The sequence below is a fragment of the Oryx dammah genome, unplaced genomic scaffold (genome assembly GCF_014754425.2).
Source record: "Oryx dammah isolate SB20612 unplaced genomic scaffold, SCBI_Odam_1.1 HiC_scaffold_13, whole genome shotgun sequence".
Taxonomy (NCBI): domain Eukaryota; kingdom Metazoa; phylum Chordata; class Mammalia; order Artiodactyla; family Bovidae; genus Oryx; species Oryx dammah.
Genome location: NW_024070197.1, coordinates 12,138,616 through 12,160,256, shown reverse-complemented (window position 1 = coordinate 12,160,256; position 21,641 = coordinate 12,138,616). Strand labels below are relative to the sequence as shown.

The window sequence follows — 21,641 nt, the reverse complement described above, 5'->3', positions numbered from 1 at the left end:
ACTGAGCTAGCCCTGATTGGTCGGCTTTTTGGCGCGCACGGGCAAAGACTGACAGGAGGCGCGAAGCCAGGCTCGCGCTGTGCTGGAAGACTGGGACCTTCCTCAGGCGCGCGTGCGCACGACCACTTGTACCCTGCCGTTTCCTCTCCAGTCTCGCGCCTAGCACACCTTGGCAGGAACTGGTGGGGGCGTAGCCTGGCCTCAAGCGCTCACTTTTGCTCTTTTCTTCAGGCCTCAAGCAGGAACCTCACGCCAAAAGGGACTGCGCCCACCTCACGCCTGGGCTCGGAACGTGGTGGCCGAGGCCGGCGTGAGGCTCCAGCACGCGAACAGCCTCCGGGGGCCAGCGCGAGACACTGTCCAATCAGGCTTCCAAGTTTGGGGCTGGCGCAAAACCAGAAGGGGGGTCTCTCGAGGCGGATGCTTGGAGGCCAAGGGGAATAGTTCGGGGGCTTGCCGGTCGGACCGGAGCCTGGGGTCCACTCAGGAACAGCATTTCCTGGCCGTGGCCACTCTGGGAGTTTCGGGGGGCGGGAGGGCGGGTGTGCCTTGGGTGCCCAGGCTGTATGCGAGGCGGGACCTGGGCAGCAGAGCCGGAGTTTGGATTTGAGGCAGGGCCTAGGTTTGGGGGACGAGGCTCAAGTTTGACGTATGAAGTCTCTGAATAGTGTTGGGGACTTGGGGATCACCGGTTAGGACCTGTAGTCTTGGGATTTGTGTCTGGATAGAACTAGTTTTGGGAAATCTGAAAATCTTGGGTTTTGTCACTGGAACTTTCCTGTTGGAATCAGAGATACTAATGTGGAAATCTAGAAGCCTAGAGTATAATTTGGGGGCCTGAGGTCTAATTTTGGAGAATTGAAGTCTCAATATAGATTTAAGGTATAGAATCTTAATATAGACTATGAGGTGTGAGATTTAGGGTTTGGAGTCCCAGTTTAGAACTTTAAGAACTGTTAAGGCCTGGAGTCCCCCACATTGAGTATGGGGCTGCAGTTTTAGAGTTTGGGTTTTAGATAGAACTCACATGTGAGATCTCAGTTTAGGTTTGGGGGCACAGTTTGGGGGTCTGAAGTGACAGTTTGAGGGTCTAGAGGTCTTCATTTTCAAATCTGAGGTAAATTTGAGGGGGGGTTGAGGTTTGCTTTTGGGAGCTCGGGTTTCTTTGTTTAGGGTTTGGGTTCTCAATATTAAGGTTTCTGGTCTGTGTTCTTAATATTAGTATTGGGCTTATATTTGGAGATCAGAAGTTGACAGTTTAGGGGTCTAGAATACCTCAGTATTAGAGTTTAAGGCTTTTAGGTTTAGGAAAGTCTCCTTTTTAGGCTCTAGATCCTCATTTTGGACGTTTAAAATCATACGGTTGCTGTCTTAATATCACAGTTTAAATATCTTAAGCCACAGCTTTCAGGTCCGCTCTCCACTGCAGAGTCTGACATCTCGTTATTAAGACTAAAGTTCTGAATCAAAGTTTGGAAATCTGCTGCTTTTAGTTTTAGGTCTGGATCATGATTTACAAGCCCAAACTTCCAATTTGAGATTCATGGACTTCAGTTTAGACTTTGGACATTTTCATTTGTTCTATTGGCCTGTTGTTTATGGGGACTCAGGACTTTTTTGGGGATCTCTTGAGTGCTCAAAGGAGCATTGTGGAGGGAAATGAGGCTGCCTATGATACGGTGCATTCTTCTTGGAATCCCAGAGGTCACTAATAATTCTTTCTTTTCCCCTCTTTGCAGATGTGGGATTCCAGCAAACATGTGTGTTCTCCTGAACAGCCCAGAACCAACTCCCTGAGTCCCAGTGACAGGTAAGTGCTCCCCCTGGCCCACCTCCCTTGCAGCTCTGGCCACTCTCGTAGAATGATAATAACAATAGTGTTTACTGAGCATTTATTAGTTTGCCAGACTTTTTGCTAAGCTTTTTGTTTTTATACTCGTTAATCCTGACAACAACTCCAGGAGGAAGTAGGTGCAAGTATTACTGCCATTTCAAGATGAGAGAACTCTGAGGTAGTTGGCAAAGATCATCTCTAAGCCCTTGCAGGTTTTGACATTCTGATTTTTAAAAAATGCCCTTCCTTCCTTTCTTTTATTTACGTACTTATTTTGCCATCAAGCCCCTACCAAGTGTCAGGAATCTAATAGAGAGGTTTTCCCAGCAGATTAGTGTTGGATGAGATTTCTCCCTTCCTCCAACATCTGGATAAAGAAGAGAGCCAAAGTTCATCTTATCCCTTATTTTCTTCCCCAGTGACTTTTCATCTACCTGTCTCTTCATTTATTAACTCCAAAAATCAGCATCCGCTTTATTTAGGTTCTCTACTTAGGAACTGTGCTCAGAAGGAGTACATGAAGACAATGAAGAATTTCTCTCCTGCTTGCTTATTCTTCCTGAAATTCCAGAGGTCACCAACAGTGCATTCTCTTTCCTCCCTTTATAGATGTGGAGTCATTGTATTAATAAAGACTCAATTGCAATTAACAGAAACTTAGCTAAAACTGGCTAAGGCATAAATGGGGATTTATTGGATCCTTTAAACAAAAAATTCTGGGGCATCAGGCTAGGCTGGTTCCAAGTGAGGGGTTAAATGATATGGCCAGAAATCTGCCTGTCTTGGCTCTGCTGTTGTCTGGGTTGGCTCTCCATTTGTGTGGGCAAGATGGCTCCTAAGCCCCTCCAGGTCCATGTTCTGCCAGCCTGACAAGTCTGGCAGAGATTGTCTCCCCAGGATCCATTGACTCTGATTGGTCAAGCCTGTGTTACTACCCAAATCTCAACCAATCCCTTGACTTCTTGATTAGACTTTGCTTCAGGGCTCCCTAATCGAAGGGAGAAGTCAAGTAATTGGTTCAGGATTTGGGTAGTAACCCAGACTTAGCTAATCAGAGTCAATGGATCCTGGAAAGAGAATCTATGCCAGACTTGTCAGGTTGGCAGGATGTGGACCTGGAGTCACTGAAAGGTCTCTTGCCCTCACAAATGGTGAGCCAACCCAGACAACATCAGAGCCAAGAGTGGAAGGGGAGGTTGGGTTCAGACTCTGTGAACCACATGGACTGAGAGTGGGGGAGGGATCGTAACCCAAAGGAAATTATTACCAGAAAACAGGGATTGGATGTTGGTCAACCAAAAATGACAGTTTTATCAACCATTGTCATCCAATACAATACCTCCCCCCTATTCTCCAACATCCCTTATACCTAAATCATTCCAACAAATGACTGTCTACCTTCTATCTTGAACAAACCTTTCATGAGCATGCCCTTGGTGCTAAACACCTGGACAAGATCACACTTTCCAGCCAGCTCCGTTTTATAAATGAATTATAAAGAGGTTTGGAGAGATGAAAGCACTTGTCCAAAATCACACAGCAAGTGGCAGAGCTGGAATTTCAACCAGATCTGTTTGCTTCGAAAGCTGAAGTTTATAATAACTAACTGTTATACTGCTTCTTGGGACTGCCCCTTACTTTCCCTCATTTTGGGGTGGCTCTTAAATTCTTGCACATGTTAAGCAAATTAGAGTCTGGGCCTTGGATTTCACATAGCTGATATGAGAAATTTGGACTGGCTTTTTTTTTAAAAATTTTTTTTATATGGATCACTTTTAAAGTCTTTATTGAATTTTTTACAATATTGTTTCTGTTTTACGTTTGGTTTTTTTGGCCACAAGACATGTGGGATCTTAGCTCCCTGACTAGGGATTGAACATGCATCTCCTGCACTGGAAGTTAAAGTCTTTACCACCAGGGAAGTCCCCTGGACTGGCTCTTGATTAAAGCTCCTTCCAGCTCCTGTAAAATAAAGGAATAGTGAGTGTTTAGGCTGATTAGCTCAGGGAAAAGGAAACCCAAGAATTAGAGTGATTTGCCACTCCAAAGACTGAAAGGCAATCATAAGACAGAATAGCATTCTTTAATTCAACACAATTTTTTGTTGAGCACCTACTAAGAGCCAGGTATTATTCCAGGAGCTAGGAATATAGCCAAAGCCATATATGACTTTTGTGGGTCGTAGGCAATTTTGCTTTCTTGGGTTCATTCTTTCATTAAAAACACATTAAAAACTGTCATTTATGACAGCATTGGTATAAAGATGAATGTAATCCAAGTTGAATTATATTAATTTTTTTCTCTTCTGATTTCAAAAGAAAACATTTCATGAGCCCCTAAAATTATCACCAACCTTAGGCACTGTGCTTACCTGTGCCTAATGGAGAAGTCAGTCCAGGATATAGCAATAAATAAAAGGGACAAAAATCCCTGCTCTTGTGTTTATATTTATAAGGGAGAAAGAAGGAAAGGAAAGGAAAAAGAAAGGAAAAAAGAGAGAAAGAAAGATTTTGGATGCCGATAAATGATGTGAGCATGTGACAAAGAATGTGCCTGTTTAGATCAGGTAGTCAGGAAAGGCCTTTCTGGGGTTGTTTCATTTAAGCTAAAGGCTGAATGGCAAGAAATCAGCCATGTGAAAAATCAGGGCAAAGAAACATTCCAGGTGGTGGGGATGGGAAAGGCCCTGAAGGCAGAAATAAACTTGGCAGTTGAGAGAAACAGAAAAAGACCTGTGTGGCTGGAACTGACCTGTTCCCCACAGAATCAGAGGGCAGAGCTGGGATTAGTGAGTGAAAATCATAGAGACTGTGAGGAAGACTTGTCTGAAACCAGAACCATCCAGCAAGGAAAGAAGCCCCCTTGGGAGGGAGTGCCCGATTCCCAGAGGCCTCTGTGAGCACAGCCCTGGGTCACACCTATTCAGGACTGTTGCCCAGGAGAGACCAAGATTTTGCAATTCCTAGTTACCCTTTTTCTCCCTCCAAATAAAAAATATATATTTATATGTATTATTCATATATAAATATGTATTTATATGTATTATACATATAATATAGACATATGTATTATAATATGTATTATATGTATTATTTATATATTTATATATAATTTGGCTGCACCAGGTCTTAGTTGCAGTGTGCGGGATCTTTGATCTTTGTTGCAGCACCCAGGATCTTTTTAATTGGGGCATGTGGGATCTGGGTTCCCTGACGAGGGATGGAAATGGAGCCCCCTGCATTGGAAGGTTGGAGTCTTAGCCACTGGACCATGAGGAAAATCTTCTTATCCTCAGCAAATTATATAGCTGGTTTTTCTGCTAGTTGCCATTTTATGTTGTTTGTGGAACAATTTGATAGATGGATACCTGGCTGTACTGTGGGCTCTAGAAAGAGTTATTGTTTTATAGATTTTCATCCCTGTCACCAATCACACTTCCTGGCACACGGAAAGGGCTCAATAAGCAATTGCTGAATGAATGAGTGAGAATGATTCTTTCAACTTCAGAGTTTGGTTGGGGAGATAAGAGTGCCTCCCACACTGGTCCCTCATGTCCTTGAGGACAGCGAACAGATTTCTCTCCCTTTCCATAGTGTCCAGCACAGGACCTGGCAAAGAGGAGGTATCGAGGGACTTCCCTGGCAGTCCAGTGGTTAAGACTCTTCGCTCCTAATGCAGGGGCAAGGGTTTGATCCCTGGTCAGGTAACTAAGATCCTGCATGCCACACAGCACAGCCAAAAATAAAAGAGGGGATATCAGTTTGTGGGTCTGAGTAGGAATCAGAAATACATATGTAATCAATTGGAATATGTTTGACTTGATCCTGCTTTCAGTCAGGGAGAAAGACAGGGGAGGCTTCCTGGGGTGGATGGCAATTGAACCAGGCCCTGAAGGAAGATGAGATAAGGATTGGTGGAGATGAGGTGTTCGGGCTTTCCCAAACGAGTAGCAGGAGTAGTGCCAGAAGTGTGTAATTTGGGAGATAGACGCCAACATCTTTGTGTCTCCATCTGTCAGCAGAAAGAGGTACAGGTGTGTGTACATGGATATATTATGAATTATGGATTCAGGGATTATATCCTGAAGGTTCTGCATCTGCTCAGGAGTTAACTTCTTTCACACCCTTATTTATCTGTTCATTTAGCAAATAGGCAGTGAGTTCCCGCAATGTGCCAGACCCTGTTCTAGGTGCCCTCGACTCAGCTCTCAGCGTAGGGATCAGAGAAATGCATGAGCTCTGGGTCAAGGGCCCCTTAGCAGAGGTACCTCACCTGTCCTGTGGAGTTGGGGGCTGTTGATGGGAGAGAACGAAAGGAAGTAAGAGGTGAAACCAGAATGATCAGGTGGGCCAAGCCGTGGTGGGAGGGGCGGGCATTATAAGCCATGTTAAGGGTTTGATTTTTAATAAAATCAAGGACTTGATTCTTAATAATAGGATGGCATTGAGAGGTTTGAAGTACTTCTTAGGTAACTAAGGTATTCAGTCCTATGGATAACCCTCTGCGCCTTGAAAGAATATCCTCATTCATTTTGCACAGATGAGAAAACCATAGACATTTTTGTGTTTCAGAAAGATCACTCCAGGGACTTCCCTGGTGGTCCAGTAGCTAAAATTCTGTGCTCCCAGTGCCAGGGGCCCAGGTTCCATCCTTGGTTAGGGAACTAGATCACAAGTACCTCAACGAGAGATTAAAGATCCCACGTGCTGCCACTAAGACCTGGTGTTGCGAAATAAATATTAAAAAGAAAGAATGATCACCCTGACTCTCATAGAGAGTATGGTTTGGAGGAGGCCAGATGGGAGGCTGGGAGAACTATGAAGATGTCAACACATGGACTAGGGTAGAGGTGAGAGGATGGAGAGAAGGGATTGGAGGAGGAATGGGCAAAAATTTGGTGACTGGGAGTTCCCTGGGGGTCCACTGGCTAAGACTCTATGCTTCCACTGCAAGAGGCATGGGTTCAATCCCTGGTCAGGGAACTAAGCTTCTCTGAGATGGGGAACACTGAAACAGGTGGATTGGGGGGTGGTGTCAGATACCAAATTCCATTTGGGATGTCCTAACCAAAACTGGCTCTTGTCCCAAAACAGGAAGCAAAGGAAAAACCACACCAGCAAACTGCAAGAGCTGGCATTGATGCTGCCAGTGACCCTGAAGACTGGTACCAAGAAGCTCACCAAGGTAAAGGGGCTGAAGGAGAGGAGGTGAATTTGGGAGGCAGATCTGAACATATCAGCAATTGGGCTGACTTCCCTTGTCCTGGGAAATCTAGACAGACACACAAACCCAGTGACAGCACTGAGATGGCAGCTCTGAGTGGGAATTTCTGGGAGTCTGTGATCCCATGACCAGAAGTCTGAGGAATTCTTACCTGCAAAGGAGGCAGGGAGAGGGACCTCTCTGGTGATCCAGTGGTTGAGAATCTGAATTCCCAATGCAGGGGGCACAGATTTGATCCCTGGTTAGGGAAGATCCCACATGCCATGTGGCATGGCGACAAAAAAAACAAATGAGGCGGGAGGAATTGAGAGAGGAAAAAAATAAGCAAGGCACCAGGTCAAGGTCATCTCCCTGGGAGTCAAGACAGTCTGGATCTGAGCCCTCCAGCTCCACACCTGCAGAACTCTGGGCAGCTCACTCAGATTATCAGCCTTTCAAGCCTCAGATTTCTCAGCTATAAGTCAAGGAAAAATAACTACTCCTACTCAGAGATATTGTGAGACCAAAAAGACACGATAGCCGTTACAGGGCCTGAATAAATGTCGGTTCCCTTTCTGACAGCCTTCTTTTGTGACTTCATTGGGATGATTTCCGAGTATGGTTCTTCTCAGAGGTTCCAGGAGAGCATCTGTTTCCTCTCCCTTTGCCAATTTCTGCACATGTGCGAGCTCAGTCACTTCAGTTATGTCCGACTCTTTACAACCCCATGAACTGTAACCCGCCAGGCTCCTCTGTCCATGGGATTCTCCAGGCAAGAATATTGGAGTGGGTTGCCATGCCCTCCTCCAGGGGATCTTCCTGACCCAGGGATCGAACCCAAGTCTCCTGAGTCTCTTGCATTGCAGGCAAGTTCTTTACCCCTGAGACACTGGGGAAGCCTTGTCAGTTTCTAGAGGCAACTTATGGTTTTTGGTTCATGGCCTTTTCAAAGCCAGAAGCATAACAGCTTCTGGTCTCACCTCTATCTCTGCTTTGGTCAGCAGTTTGCTTCTCTGCCTTTGGCCCTCCTGCCTCCCGCTTATAAGGATGCTTGTGATTGCATTGGGCACACTCAGATAAGCCAGAATCAAGAATCATCTCCCTATCTCAAGATCCTTAATCACATCTGCAAAGGCCCCTTTGTCATATAAGGCAACACATGTTCCGGGGACCAGGCCATGGACACCTTTGGGGAGGCATCATACAGGCCACCACAGTGCTCAAAATTAGCTGAGAAATTTTGCCCTCTTGCTCACTGGAGAATTTGGTGTGCATGGGCTCTTATAGTTCTTGGCAGGGAGGGTGGAGATGGCTGAGACAATCCCTGCACTGGAGGAATGACAGTCAAGTCAGGGCACAGGCAGCAGCATTTCATCACGAGCAGAGGACCACATCCCCATGGTAGAATCCTCTCCAGGTCTCAGTCCACTGTCCCCTCTCTTTTCGTGGCTGCACTGTGCAGCTTTCCGGATCTTAGTTCCCTATCTAGGGACTGAATCTGGGCCCTCAGCAGTGAAAGCACAAAGTCCTGACCACGGGACCACCAGGAAGTTCCCTCAGCTGTCTTAAGGATCCCACTCCTTTCCCGTTTTCAGTTCAGTTCAGTTCAGTTCAGTCGCTCAGTTGTGTCCGACTCTTTGCGACCCCATGAATCGCAGCACGCCAGGCATCCCTGTCCATCACCAACTCCCGGAGTTCACTCAGACTCAACGGCCATTGAGTCAGTGATGCCATCCAGCCATCTCATCCTCTGTCGTCCCCTTCTCCTCCTGCCCCCAATCCCTCCCAGCATCTTTCGCATGAGGTGGCCAAAGTACTGGAGTTTCAGCTTTAGCATCATTCCTTCCAAAGAAATCCCAGGGCTGATCTCCTTCAGAATGGACTGGTTGGGTCTCCTTACAGTCCAAGGGACTCTCAGGAGTCTTCTCCAACACCACAGTTCAAAAGCATCAATTCTTCGGCGCTCAGCCTTCTTCACAGTCCAACTCTCACATCCATACATGACCACAGGAAAAACCATAGCCTTGACTAGACAGACCTTCCTCTCTTAAATTAAGTCCTGGGCCTCCTGCTCTACATACGACCTTCATCCCAGTCAGTCCTCAGTCTCAGTCATCAACTAAGCATTTATTGGTCAACGAATGTATCAGGCTTTATGCTGGGCAATTTCACACATTCAAATTTATTTCGTCCTAATGATACTCCTCTGAGCCTGAATGAATACCCTTGTGCCCATTGCACAGATGAGAAAACTGAGGCTCTAAGGAGGTAAAATGACCTGCTCCCAGTGCACAGCCAGTAAGTGGCAGGTTGGAGCCAGGACCTAAGCTAATAGTCTTTGGGCTGTGTCACATTGTGTGGTGTGCGTGCTCGGTTGCTAAGCAGTGTCTGACTCTTTTCGAGCCCATGGACTATAGCCTGCCAAGCTCCTCTGTCCCTGGGATTTCCCTCAGGCAAGAATACTGGAGTAGGTTGCCATTTCCTTCTTCAGGGAATCTTCCTGATCCAGGGATTGATCCCGCATTGGCAGGTGGATTCTTTACCTGCTGATTCTTTACCCACTGAGCCACCTGGGAAGCCAAGCATCAATAGCCATTAATCCTTAAGTAAATTATAACTCCCTCTGTGTATGAGGTTCCCTGGTGGCTCAGATGGTAAAGAATCCACCTGCAGTGCAAGAGATCTGTGTTCAATCCCTTGGTCAGAAAGATTCCCTAGAGAACGAAATGGCTCCCCACTCCAATATTCTTGCCTGGAGAATTCCATGGGCAAAGGAGCCTGGTGGGCTACAGTCCACGGACTTGAAAAGAGTCAGACACTACTGAGTGACTATTTTTTTTCCATGGATCAGATTAAACATGTTTAGTGACTATCTGTATTACATTTTATGGAAAAGTTTCACGTATGTCCCTCTTGAGACCATGCTTCCTCTTTTTAAATTAATTTTTATTGGAGTATAGTTGATTTACAGTGTTTTGTTGGTTTCTGCTGTATAGCAAAGTGAATCAGTCATACATATACATATATCCACTCTTTTTTAGGTTCTTTTCCCATATAGGCCATTACAGAGTATTAAGCAGAGTTCCTGGTGCTAACTTCCCTTGTTAGTTATCTATTTTATATATAGCAGTGTGTATATGTCAATCCCAGTCTCTCAATTTATCCCCCACTCCCGAGACCATGTTTCCTGATGTGGGGTTTGGAAGATACCTGCTGACAGTTTTGTTGTTATTCTAGGGATCTATTTCAATCCAAAAAAAAAAAGTTATAGGTATACTTTCCTCACCTCCTTACCAGACTAACTCCTTACACTCTTCGGTTTATTTTTTTTTTAATTTCAATATTTTTAAATTTTTGGCCACACTGCACGACATATAGAATCTTAGTTCCCCAACCAGGGATTGAACTTGAGCCCCCTGCACTGGAAGCACAGAGTTTTAACCACTGGACCGCCAGGGAATTCCCCACTATTCAGTTTCAATGCTGCCACTTGAGAGAGGCCTTTTTGGACACCCAAGCCTAATTGCATCATGCTCTTTTTTTCCTAATGCTTATCACACAGTCAATAATTTTATGTGAATTATGAGTTTATTAAGGTCTGCTGCCCTCCCTGTATTGTAAGTTCTGTGAAGGCAAAAAAAAAGTTTGTGTAGTTCACCCTCCTTGTGGCTTACTGGTTGGTATCTTTTTTAGCTTAGTATCTCCAGTGTCAACTCAGCCTCGACTTAGTGGCTGGATGGGGGATGCCTGCTGGTGCTATGGGGGAAGAGTCATTCCTTCAGTGATAACTGGCTCCATCACTTCTCCGTTCTGTGTGCTCAGGATCCAGAAATCCATCAGCTACATTCTCTTACTCTCAACGGGTTCAAGGTCAATGGGAGAGAATGACACATCAATGGATAATTATAAAACAGTGTGGCAAGTGCCTTGGTGGAAACAGGCCCAGGGTGTCACAGGAGTGCTGAGGAGGGACATCTGAACAGCCTAGGTGTGGGGTCAGGAGGTCAGGAAAGCTTCTGGAAGGCAGGGAACGCTGTGCCGAGGCTCAAAGAAAGAAGCCAGGGAGGAGAGGGGGCCTGTGCACGTGCCTAAGGGCCAGGGGCAGGAAGCCCAGCAGCACGTGCCCCCAAAACCACACTGGGAGGCAGGCAGGCCTGGCTTCACACCCCAGCTCGGCCACACCCTCTCTGTAACCCAGCGATCCCTTCAGCGCTCTGGGCTTGTCTTCAGAGCTGTAACCATTGGCTCCCTGGGCCACAGTGAGGACTGAAGGGCACAACAGGAACCTCTCTGCCCATGGTGGGTGGATTGCTGGGATGGGGCCCCAGGGGTCCTGGAGCCTGACTGTTCCTGGTCCCCAGCAGCCTCACGTGATCTTGAGTGCCCCCTCAACCCCGTATTTCTTTTGGGAGCAGAAGGAGGTTCTCTTGCACGTCCTGCAGTACATTCACTACCTACAGAGCAGCATCAATGTGACCAAGGCCTTGCTCCAACTCCACACCAACCATGGGCATGGCGGGCTCGGGGGTAAGTAAGCTCAGCCCACGTTCCCAGTGCCTGCTATGTCCAGGCTGTAGGGGACGCCGAAGTGACCTAAATGGTTCCCATCCTCCCCGGATCTCACAGCCTGGCGTGAGTCCAAGATGCTGTGACCCCAGAGGAGTGTGTCTTGGGAAGCCTGTTGGGGGAGGGCCCTTAGAGCAGGCCTTCAAGGACAGGGGGGCACCATGCCAGGCAAACAAGAAACAATGTGAGCAGGAGCCCGCAGGCACAAGAAGACACAAATGGAAAGTCTGGGGACAGATGAACCATCGGTTGTGACTGGAGGGGCCGTGCAGCACCCAGATGACGTGCACAGACTCCAGAGCCAGGTCCAGACTCAGACACATGTGTCTCATTGCTCTGTGCCTCAGTTCCCTCATCTGCAAAATGGACCAGTACGAATACTTCCTTTATGTTTGTTGTGAGAATTAAATGAGTTAATACACTCAAGGAGTGTTGTCACACAGTGCCTGGAACATGCCAGTCGTCCCACACTGTGTGTCCTGGGTGTTGTTGTTACTGGTCTGAGAAATACCCTGGCAAGAAGGGTAAGAGGTGAGGCAGAGATGAGATTCTGAAGGGCCTCGAGAGCCTGGCTCGGGAGGGAGATAGAGAGGATGAAAACAACTGAAGGACTGTAAGCCAGAGGAAAACCACCGTCAGAGTGGCTGTTTAGGAAGAGGTCCCTGACATCTAGTGTGGGGGTCATTAAGTAAGAAACGAGTCAGGGAGGCCAGCGGAGACACTTCTAGGAGGGACCTGGGCAGGAGACCGCAAGCAAATGCAGTGCCATGGCTGAGAGTGTGGGCTGAAGAGGATCAATTTGGGAGATGTTCACAAGGAAGAATTGCGAGGCCTGGGGGAGAGGCCGCGGGCCACCCACCATCTTGAGGAGGTAGGAAGAGGAGTCGGTTTGGGAGGGGAAGATGGGTAAGCATTTGGGAAGCACTAAGTCAGTCTTCTGTCTGGGCCGAGGCCCGGAATGGACCTGCAGATACCTGAGTTTTCCCCTGTACTTCTGCCACCTGGCTGTGGAACCTCAGACAAGTCCCATCTCCTCCTGGGACCTCAGTTTCCACTTTTACAAAGTCTGTCTGGAGACTGCAGCAGCCTCCCTCCCCCTGTCCAGTGGGAAGCACTGTCCAGAGGCAGGACTCAGGCTGGACGAAGGTGAGGCCATCTGACCTGCCTCCTTCTCCATCCTCTGCAGGGCTGGGTTGGAACCCTGCTGCAGGCCCCGCAAAGCAGAGACCCTCCACCCCATCCAGCTCTCCACACTCTCAGAAGTCCCGTCTTTGGGGAGCATGCCGGAAACCTCGGAAGAAAAAGCCTACCCGAGCATCAGGTACAAGTCTGCAGTAGAACAGGTAGCAGGAGTCCCACAGGAATGGGGCTCCTTCTCCAGGGTCGTCGCCACTCCAGGGAGGCCGAGTCAGCAGTCCGGAGCCTGGACCAGGCTCTAGATTCAGACGTGCCTCAGTTCAACTCCTGGTGCCCTCCTCTTCCTAGCTCTGAGGCCTGGGGTGGGGGTGGGAGGGTCACTCTCATCCTCTGAGCCTCCGTTTCCTGGTCTGGATATTGGAGTGCCTGCCACAGGGTGGGCCTCAGGATTAGGAGCCCATGTGCACACCTCTCAGCAGTGCTTAAGTGGCGGGGCATGTGGCCAGTGCCCAGCAGATGGAATCTGCTGTCAGCATTTATCATCCCTCTGTCCTGTCATCCATCCCTGGGCCAGGGCAGCAGGGTGCATGGGTGATGGAAGGACCCCTGTGTGGGAGGCGAGGGTCCCAAGTCCCACCTCAGCCATGCTGCTGACTTACTACCTGTCTCTTCCCGCTTTTGAACTCCATTTTCCATGTCTTTAAAAAGGGAGTTTGGGACTTCCCTGGTGTTCCAGAGGTTAAGATTCCACTTTCAATTCAGAGGGCACTGGTTCAACCCCTGGTTGAGGAACTAAGATCCTGCATGCCACATGACCTAGCTTTAAAAAAAAAAGTTGGAGCGGGGAGTTGGACCTAATCAGTGATTTCCAGCCCTGGCTGCACATCTGAATCACTGGGATGCTTTCCCTGCCTGTGCCTCACACCCAGAACGCTGGGCTTCAGTGATCTGGGTGGAACTTGGGCATCAGTATTTTTCAGAGTTCTCAAAGTGATTCTAACATGTGGGCAGAGGAAGGGGGTATCCAACTAGATGGTCTTTAATTGAGGATCTGGGCTTACCTGAGAAGGACTGAGTGACCCGGCCAGGCAAAGCTTTGAAGCAGATCATTGGGACCAGAGCAGAGTGTCTCCAGCCCAACCCCAACCACCTTCTAGAGACAGTCCCCCCCGCCCTGTTTGATGCCATCTCTCTCCTCTCCCAGAACGCCAGACCCGGGCCCAGAACCCTCGTCGCTGTCTGGCCCTGGAGAAGCCTGAGAAGCTGGAGACCCCATCTCCAGACCAGAAAGGAGGAAATGTGGTGGTGACCATCACCCCTCCAAGATGCTGGGACTCCTGCAGTCTCCCCAGGGCTGAGGCATCCTCATTTCAAGGTGACAGGAAGGGAGGAAGACGCCAGCTGACATTGCTGGATGTGGCTGAGAACAGCGTCCACTGTGACATCTCAAGTTGGTCTCTTTCCTCTCCACTAACTTAGCCAGTCATTTACACACCACTGATCAGGCACCTCCCAGGGTCCTGGACACAGTCCTAGGAGCCGGGGATTGGACCATGGACAAGAGAGGTGCCATCTCTTGGCCTCGTTCCCAGTTTCCTCTTCCCTTCAGTCTCGGCTGTGGGTGTAAGGCCAGGGACAGGTTCAGTGCGGCCCTCACGTGAGGGCTGCAGTTCACAGAACTGGGGGCAAGAGCCGGGCCTCCTCCTGAGCCTCCCTTCCCTTGAAGCAGCCAGACAAATGCTCCTGTGAGCCAGCTTCAAAGGTGTGACACCCCCAGCAGACACAGGCACGACTGGAAGCCAAGGCCTCGGGGTCATCCTCTTCCTCTGCCCATTCATTCAGCCCTTCCTCCCAGACCCTATCCTCTGGGCCAGGCCATGAGCATGGTGCTAGTGACCGTCCAGTGATCCCATACGCTCACTTCCTGGGGTCACCCATGAGTGGTGGGTATTCCAGATCGTCTGCTAATCTTGTGACCTTGGACAAGTTTCTTCAGAGCTCAGTGCGTCCATTTACTGAACTGTAAATGGGTATTGGACTTCCCTGGTGGCTCAGACAGTAAAGCGTCTGCCTACAATGCAGGAGACCCGGTTTCAATCCCTGGGTGGGGAAGATCCCCTGGAGAAGGAAATGGCAACCCACTCCAGTATTCTTGCCTGGAAAAGCCCATGGATGGAGGAGTCTGGTAGGCTACAGTCCATGGGGTCACAAAGAGTCGGACACGACTGAGCAACTTCACTTTCACTTTCAAATGGGTATTACAATAACCATATCCTTTGGCAAAGGGGGGCTGAGTAGTATGTAAAATGATTAAAACTGTGCTGGCCTGGTAAGTACTATACACTTGTTTGTTACCATCATCTTCATCATCATTATTGCACTTAAATATTTTATCTTCTTTAGAGCTTCTAATAGAGATGTAGGATTCCAGAAACCTGTGGGTGATTCAGGGTACCCTGTGGCTCAGATGGTAAAGAATCTACCTGCAATGCAGGAGAGTTTGATCCCTGGATTGGGAAGATCCTCTGGAGGAGGGAATGGCAACCCACTCCAGTATTCCTGCCTGGAGAATTCCATAGACAGAGAAGCCTTGCAGGCTATACAGTCCATAGGGTCACAAAGAGTTGGACACAGCTGAGCTACTAACATCTTCACTTTCAAACCTAATTCAGAGTCCCCGCCCCCAGCCTGAGGTTTTGGCTGGAGTGGGAGGAGGCAGAAGGCTGTGGGAGACCCTGGCACCTCTCCATCTGTGTCCCTGTGAGCCCTGGCATCTGGCCCCGTCACAGGAGTGACCATCCCAACTTGCCCCCGTAGGCTGCTGTGTCAAATATGATACTCAGGATTCGGGGTCTTATCCTGCTTTTGAGGCCCAGCAAGGGGTCGAGATGATCCATTTTCTCAACAAGACCCAGCCTGGTCCCAGGTAAGGGAAGCTCAGGAGATATGAGTTGGGGAGCTGACGTGTTCCAGGGGAATGGCTAAGACCTGGGGAGAAATGGGGTCAGTTTCCACCCTCTGCTGGTATCCGGGGTGACCACCTCTGAGGACCTAGCTTTGCACTAGGCATTGGGAGCCCAAGGGAAAGCCCTGCTTCCTTTGTGCTGACCAGGGCCGAAGCCCCTCCCTGGCCTCCTATCCTACCCTTCTAGCCTGTCAACACCAGTCACCTGTGTGGCTTTTTTAACAGAGTCCTTGATCATGTTGGGTTTTGGCTTTAGGCTGCTCCCTCTTATTGGGTAGAGCCCAGATATCTTAATTTGCATTTGAGACCCTCTCTTGCCCCAGCTCATCTTGCCAGCCCCTCCCTGTAAATCTTATCCTTACCACTAAACATTCACCACTTTGGAAGGAGCCCCACCCCTGTCCCACCGGGCTTCTCATCCTTGGTTCCCTCTTCCTGGAAGCCTGTTCCCCTCGTCCACCTGGAAGGAACTACCCATCCTTCTACCTATCCTTCTAGCTCAGCATGGTTCTGTGTCCTGCCCTGCCCGCCTTCTCTCTTCCTCCTCAAACCCCCCTCACAGCTCTGCCCCCTGTGTCATCAGCTCTGATGACAGTTGGCCTCTCATCACAAGCCCTGAAGGTCCCAAAGGACAGGCACCTCAACTGACTAAGGTTTCTGCCCCAGCACTCCCCCAGTGGCGGGCACAGAACCATCCCCGTCTTACTCCACAGTGGGCAACACTGAGACACCCAGAGGGGAAGGGCTCACTCTGTGTGCCACAGTATTTCCAGCCAGGGCTCCAGGTCTGCCTCGTGAATTCCACCTCTTGCAGGCAGAAGCTGGTGTTCTATGATTCTGGCGAGGAGGTGGGCAAGGAGTCCCCAAATGCTGACCCTTGGATTCCCACCTGGACTGCAGAGGGCAGCCCCCAAGGTGACTGAAGCTCTGTCTCTCCCCCTTGTAGGCGGGTGTGGGGCCTTCTTGGTACTTTCTTCTGAGGATGGCCGGGGAAGCGGGAGAGGGATGGATGTCCACTAGACATGGACACACAGCGTACTCGTTGTCCCCAGCCATCGGTTGCCATGGTGGATATTGCTAATCAATCCTAACTCTTTCTCTTGATCCTAGAAACTACTTCAGAATCTTTCTTAACACAGAGCTCCAGCTAGCTCATATCGGTCTATTGGATCTAGCACAACATCATATACATATATAGGCACCCCCCTCCAGTACTCTTGCCTGGAAAACCCTGTGGACGGAGGAGCCTGGTGGGCTGCAGTCCATGGGGTTGCTAAGAGTCGGACACGACTGAGCGACTTCACTTTGATTTTTCACTTTCTTGTATTGGAGAAGGAAATGGCAACCCACTCCAGTGTTCTTGCCTGGAGGGTCCCAGTGACGGGGGAGTCTGGTGGGCTTCCGTCTATGGGGTTGCACAGAGTTGGACACGACTGAAGCAATTTAGCATAGCATGCCATCCCTAACATAATCCTGGGCTTCCCTGGTGGCTCAGTGGGAAAGAACATGCCTGCCAAGCAGGAGAGGTGGGTTTGATCCCTGTGTTGGGAAGATTCCCCTTGAGAAGGAAATGGGCAACCTGTTCCAGTATTCTTGCCTGGAAAATCCCATGGAGAGAGGAACCTTGCAGGCTACAGTCCATGGGGTCACAAAGAGCCAGACACGACTTAGCGACTAAACCGCCACCAACAACAACATGAATCCAGGCACCGCGCCTCTTAATTTCCTCTTCTAAGCACTCACATTGAGGAACTGACAGAGTCACCTTTCCCCAGCATGGGGCACCATCTCCTCAAAGCCAGCCGCTGTGTTCTGGGAAAGGGCAACGCCTGACACACCCTCAAGCCTGACATTTCCTTTTCAGAGAGCCCACTGGCCTTGGGGCCTACCCAGATTACCAACCTGATGGAGACAGACCCCCTGAAGGAGATCCTAGGGCTCAGCCCCTCCCTCTTCAGCTCTCCAGGGAAACTGCTGCCCGAACAGATCTTGGAGGACGGCAATGAATACCTGACCCAAGGTGAGCACCCCGGGCTGGACCTGAGGCTTGGTTCACTGAGAAGGAAAAAACCACAGTGATGCCCACCAAGTATGTAGCCCTTTGCTGGGCAGCACTGGATACCCAGGGGTGAATCCTCCCAGGACAAATCCCATCCCACCCCATCGCTGGAGCCCACAGCCTGGTGAGGAGTTGCTCCAGGCCAGCCTGGTGTGGGGAAGGCTCCGGGACCCTATAGTAGGGACCTACTCACTCTGCCAGGGCTGGAGGTCCCCCACAGGAGCTGGACTGTGAGCTGGACTTGGACTTGGGCAGAAGATCCCAAAGCACAAAGCCAGAGAAGGGCACTCCAGCTATGGGGACGGCAGGACAGCAGCCTGGTGCCCCGAGAGAGGCGTTTCTGTCCCAGCCACCCTTCTGGTCTCCCTCTCTGTCCCCGACAGCTCTCTTTGAGGAAATATTGTTAGATTCTGCACCTTCACCTTCTGCCTGCATCCTCGAGGAACCACAGAAGAAGGTAGGTGTCTGCCCGCACACCTGTCACACACCCGTCCATCCTTCCCACCCGCTGATTCACTCATCCGTCCTCTCGACCTTTCTGTCACCCCCACCCCTCAACTCAGCTGTCTGTCCATCATGCTTCTCCTGGTCCTTCCAGAGACTCACCCTTCCATCTGTGCTTTAACCTATCTGCTGGCCACCAGGAGCCCTGCTCTGTGCTGGGCCCTTGGAATGAACCACCTGTAAAGAATAAAAGCTAAAAGCTGCCAGGTGCCCAGAAAAGACCCCACATAATCTTAGGACTGTTCTATCAGGCAGGCTCTCGCTCTCTTGTGACCCCATTTAACCAGGGAGGAAAGTGAAAACAGCAGGTGACCCCTGGGATCCTCGGTGCAAAAGAGCCTCCCTCCCAGGCCCCAGAGCTGACTTCTGCAGCACCATCTGCTCCAGCAGCTCAACCTCTGACTGACAAGAGGCCCAGCCTGGCTCTGGTCCCCAAAAGGTTCTCCCTCCGTGTGTGGGAAGGTGGCCCCTACTTTAACGAGTAGCTGATTTCACAGTAGAAACAAAGACAGCCTTAGTGGAGCTCTTGTAAACACTGGCCTGGCCTGGCAGGGGATGCGTGGTGACACCATTGTGGATGAAACTGACGCTCAGAGGAGTTAAAACTTGCCTAGGTTTGTGCCAGCTCCTTCACAGGGGAATTGAGAGGGAGTGCCCCGGAATAGGAGGCAGAAGCCCCCAGTCCACCTCTTCCCTGACCCGCGGTGGGAACTGGGGAACCTTTGCTTGAACTTCTGAGGCGGTGTCTGGACGAGGCTGTTTTGAACCTGAGCTGTTTCCGATGCTCATGTGACATCCCAGGAAAGCCGCGAGTGGGGGCCATGAAGGGACACCACTGCCCCCCTCTGTCCCTCTCCTCCCATCTTTCTCCTTCATGCCCCAGGACATGCCCCCTGAGGTCCCCAAAGACCCCCCTGACTCCCACGACCTGGGCCAGTCCTCGGTCTCGCTGGACCACTGCTACCTCTCGCTGAGTGAAAACAGCAAGGTGCCGTCCAGCCCAGGCTCGGAAGACACGGACACAGACTCAGTGTGGAGGAAGCAGGAGGTGAGGGAGACGGACAGCCATCGGCCGGGTCAGTCCAGGCCTCCTGCCCGCCCTCACCTACACCCCCTCACCTCTCTGTGCCCCCGCCAGGACACTCAGGCTGACCTTGAGGGCCTGCAGTCCTCCAGCGAAGATGGGGACTACACGTGGACCCCTACCCGGCGGGTCTCGCCCCTGCCTATGGCCAGGAGGAAGGCCAGGAAGGGCCGGGCCAGCCAGCGTCCCTCCAAGTCCAAGGAGAGCAAGAAAGCCCCTGGCACCCCCCAGATGAAGAAGAAGTGTGTCAACGGCTTCATCATGTTCTGCAGGATGAACCGGAAGCAGTACATCCGGTGGGTGGGCGTCCTCTTCGACCCTGACAGGGGTCCTGCCTCACTGTCCATCCACTCCCAGGGCTAGGCCGCCCTCTGCTGCTGACATGCTCGCCCCCGCCTCCCCTGGCTCCGTGCGTTGTAGGCAGTGAGACTCGCCTCAGACTTATGAAAAAAAGGAAATTAATTGGCTAATATTAATTTATATAATTGATATAACTGATTAATATAATTAATTAATTACTATAATCTGAAAAAAGAGGCTCCACCTTCAGCCTTGGCTGGTCCTGGGACTCCCATGATACTCTTGGATCTTCACCCCCTTCTGGACTCCGCGTTCCTCCCTGCTGGGCTGGGTCAGGAGCGGGCTCACCCCTACCTAGGAGCTTCAGGCTCATGTCCTGTCTCCCACCCCAGCAACCCTGTGGGAAGACAGCTCATTTCTAAGGTTTCAAGCAGAAGTTCTTGGAGCTGAACTTGATGGGATCTGTCAAGCGCCCAACCCTGAACAATCATTGCCAGCCTGCAGCTGGGGGTGGGGGTGGGGGAGGCCCCTCATGCCTCAGCGGGGAAGAGCTGGTGCTCCTGAGCTGCAGATGCAGACCCTGGGACACCGGGTGGCCCCTCTCCAGCCACCCTTTAGTCCAGCTCCCTCCTCTGTCACCTCCATTCCAGGGGGCACGAAAGGGAAGCTTTCCGGGCAACATGGGAAGATCTGAGTTCTCAGATAGGAAAGTCGAAGCTCTGGGAGGGCCAGGGCCCCTTGTGTGGTTGCCCCTTGCCCAAGCCAGGCAGGAATGCAGGCACCTCCTCACCTCCTCCCTGCTCCTGCCACAGAGCCTGCCCTGGGACCGCATCCACGGCCGCCACCAAGGAGCTGGCCCAACTCTGGCGGGTGATGACCCTGCAGGAGCGAAAACCATACTGGTGAGAAGCCAGAGGCATGGGTGGTGGATGCTAGGGCCCTCCCTGCTCCCCTGAAAATCATCAGAGCCTTGAGCTTCGTGATGTTGGAAACAGGGTGGGAGTCTCCTCAGGTGGGAGATCTGGGTGTCTCCAGTTTATGGAAGAGCTGGGGGACAGAAGCAGAGGGGTGCTCTACACCTGCCTGGAACTTAGAAGGGCAAATAGCTGAATTCTTGATTTGGACCCCCTTGGCCCTAAATGTCCTTTGTGCTCTCTGCTTCACGGAGTTTCTCAGAGCAGGAAACTGAATCTTAACTCCCTGTCGCTTGGCCTCCTCCTCGCCCCGTCTCGATGCCCCACCCCTCCTGAAACCCCTCTTCTCCACCAACTTCAAATTGCTGCCACCTGCCCAGTCTTCAGTTGCACCCCCCTCCGGAAAAACAAGCACATGCACAGATCTTAACAGGTCTCCAAGGAGCTAGCGCTTTCCTGGTGGAGCCGAATAAAGCCCTGGCCATCCCCAGCCCAGGCCCTGGTCACTACTGAGCCCAGAGCACCGGGGGCGGGTTGGGGGGGGTCGTTGGGACGCAGGTGAGACGGAGGAAACCCACCCATCCTGCCACCTCTCCCCCAGCACCAAGGCACGCAGGTTCAGTCGCCAGCACAACCGGATCGTGAAGGAGGACAGCTCCAGCAGTGAAGACGAGAACTGGGAGACCCCCAAACCATTCTACCAGCTGCTGGCCGAGAAGGCCCGAGGCTCCCCAGACCCAGTCTCTCCGGAGTCTCAGCAAGGGTGAGGGTGCCGCGCCCTCCCTCCGGCCCTGCTGTTGTTGAAACCAGGAGCCCGTGATGGTTTCCTGGGCCTCACTCCCGCTAGTGCAGGGCCCCCAGGTTGGCAGGTGGTATTATTTATTGATCCTGATGCTTTGTGTTTGCCTTGTATGGGGGCAGTCTGAACTTCTGCCCCAAGGTTGGCAAGCCTCTCACAGCCCCCTTCTACTTTGGGCGGGAGAATCAGAGAAGCTACAGAGAGGGTGGAAGGAGCCCCCTCCCACCTGAATGAAATGCAGAGAGGTGAGGGTTCCCTCTGCCTGTCCACTGCCCAG

The 21,641-nt window shown here is 50.8% G+C and overlaps 1 protein-coding gene across 1 annotated transcript; it reads left to right on the top strand.

The window, feature by feature from the left end:
- The first annotated feature begins 1,739 nt into the window (after positions 1–1,739).
- Positions 1,740–21,369, top strand: MEIOSIN (meiosis initiator). The gene is made up of 14 exons (XM_040254076.1): positions 1,740–1,810; positions 6,024–6,046; positions 6,873–7,018; positions 11,452–11,563; positions 12,789–12,923; positions 13,944–14,189; positions 15,557–15,665; positions 16,519–16,619; positions 17,569–17,724; positions 18,147–18,220; positions 19,151–19,315; positions 19,406–19,647; positions 20,464–20,553; positions 21,167–21,369. The coding sequence occupies exons 1-14, from the start codon at positions 1,740–1,742 to the stop codon at positions 21,330–21,332; spliced, it is 1,836 nt and encodes a 611-aa protein (XP_040110010.1). The 3' UTR covers positions 21,333–21,369.
- Positions 21,370–21,641: the final 272 nt, after the last annotated feature.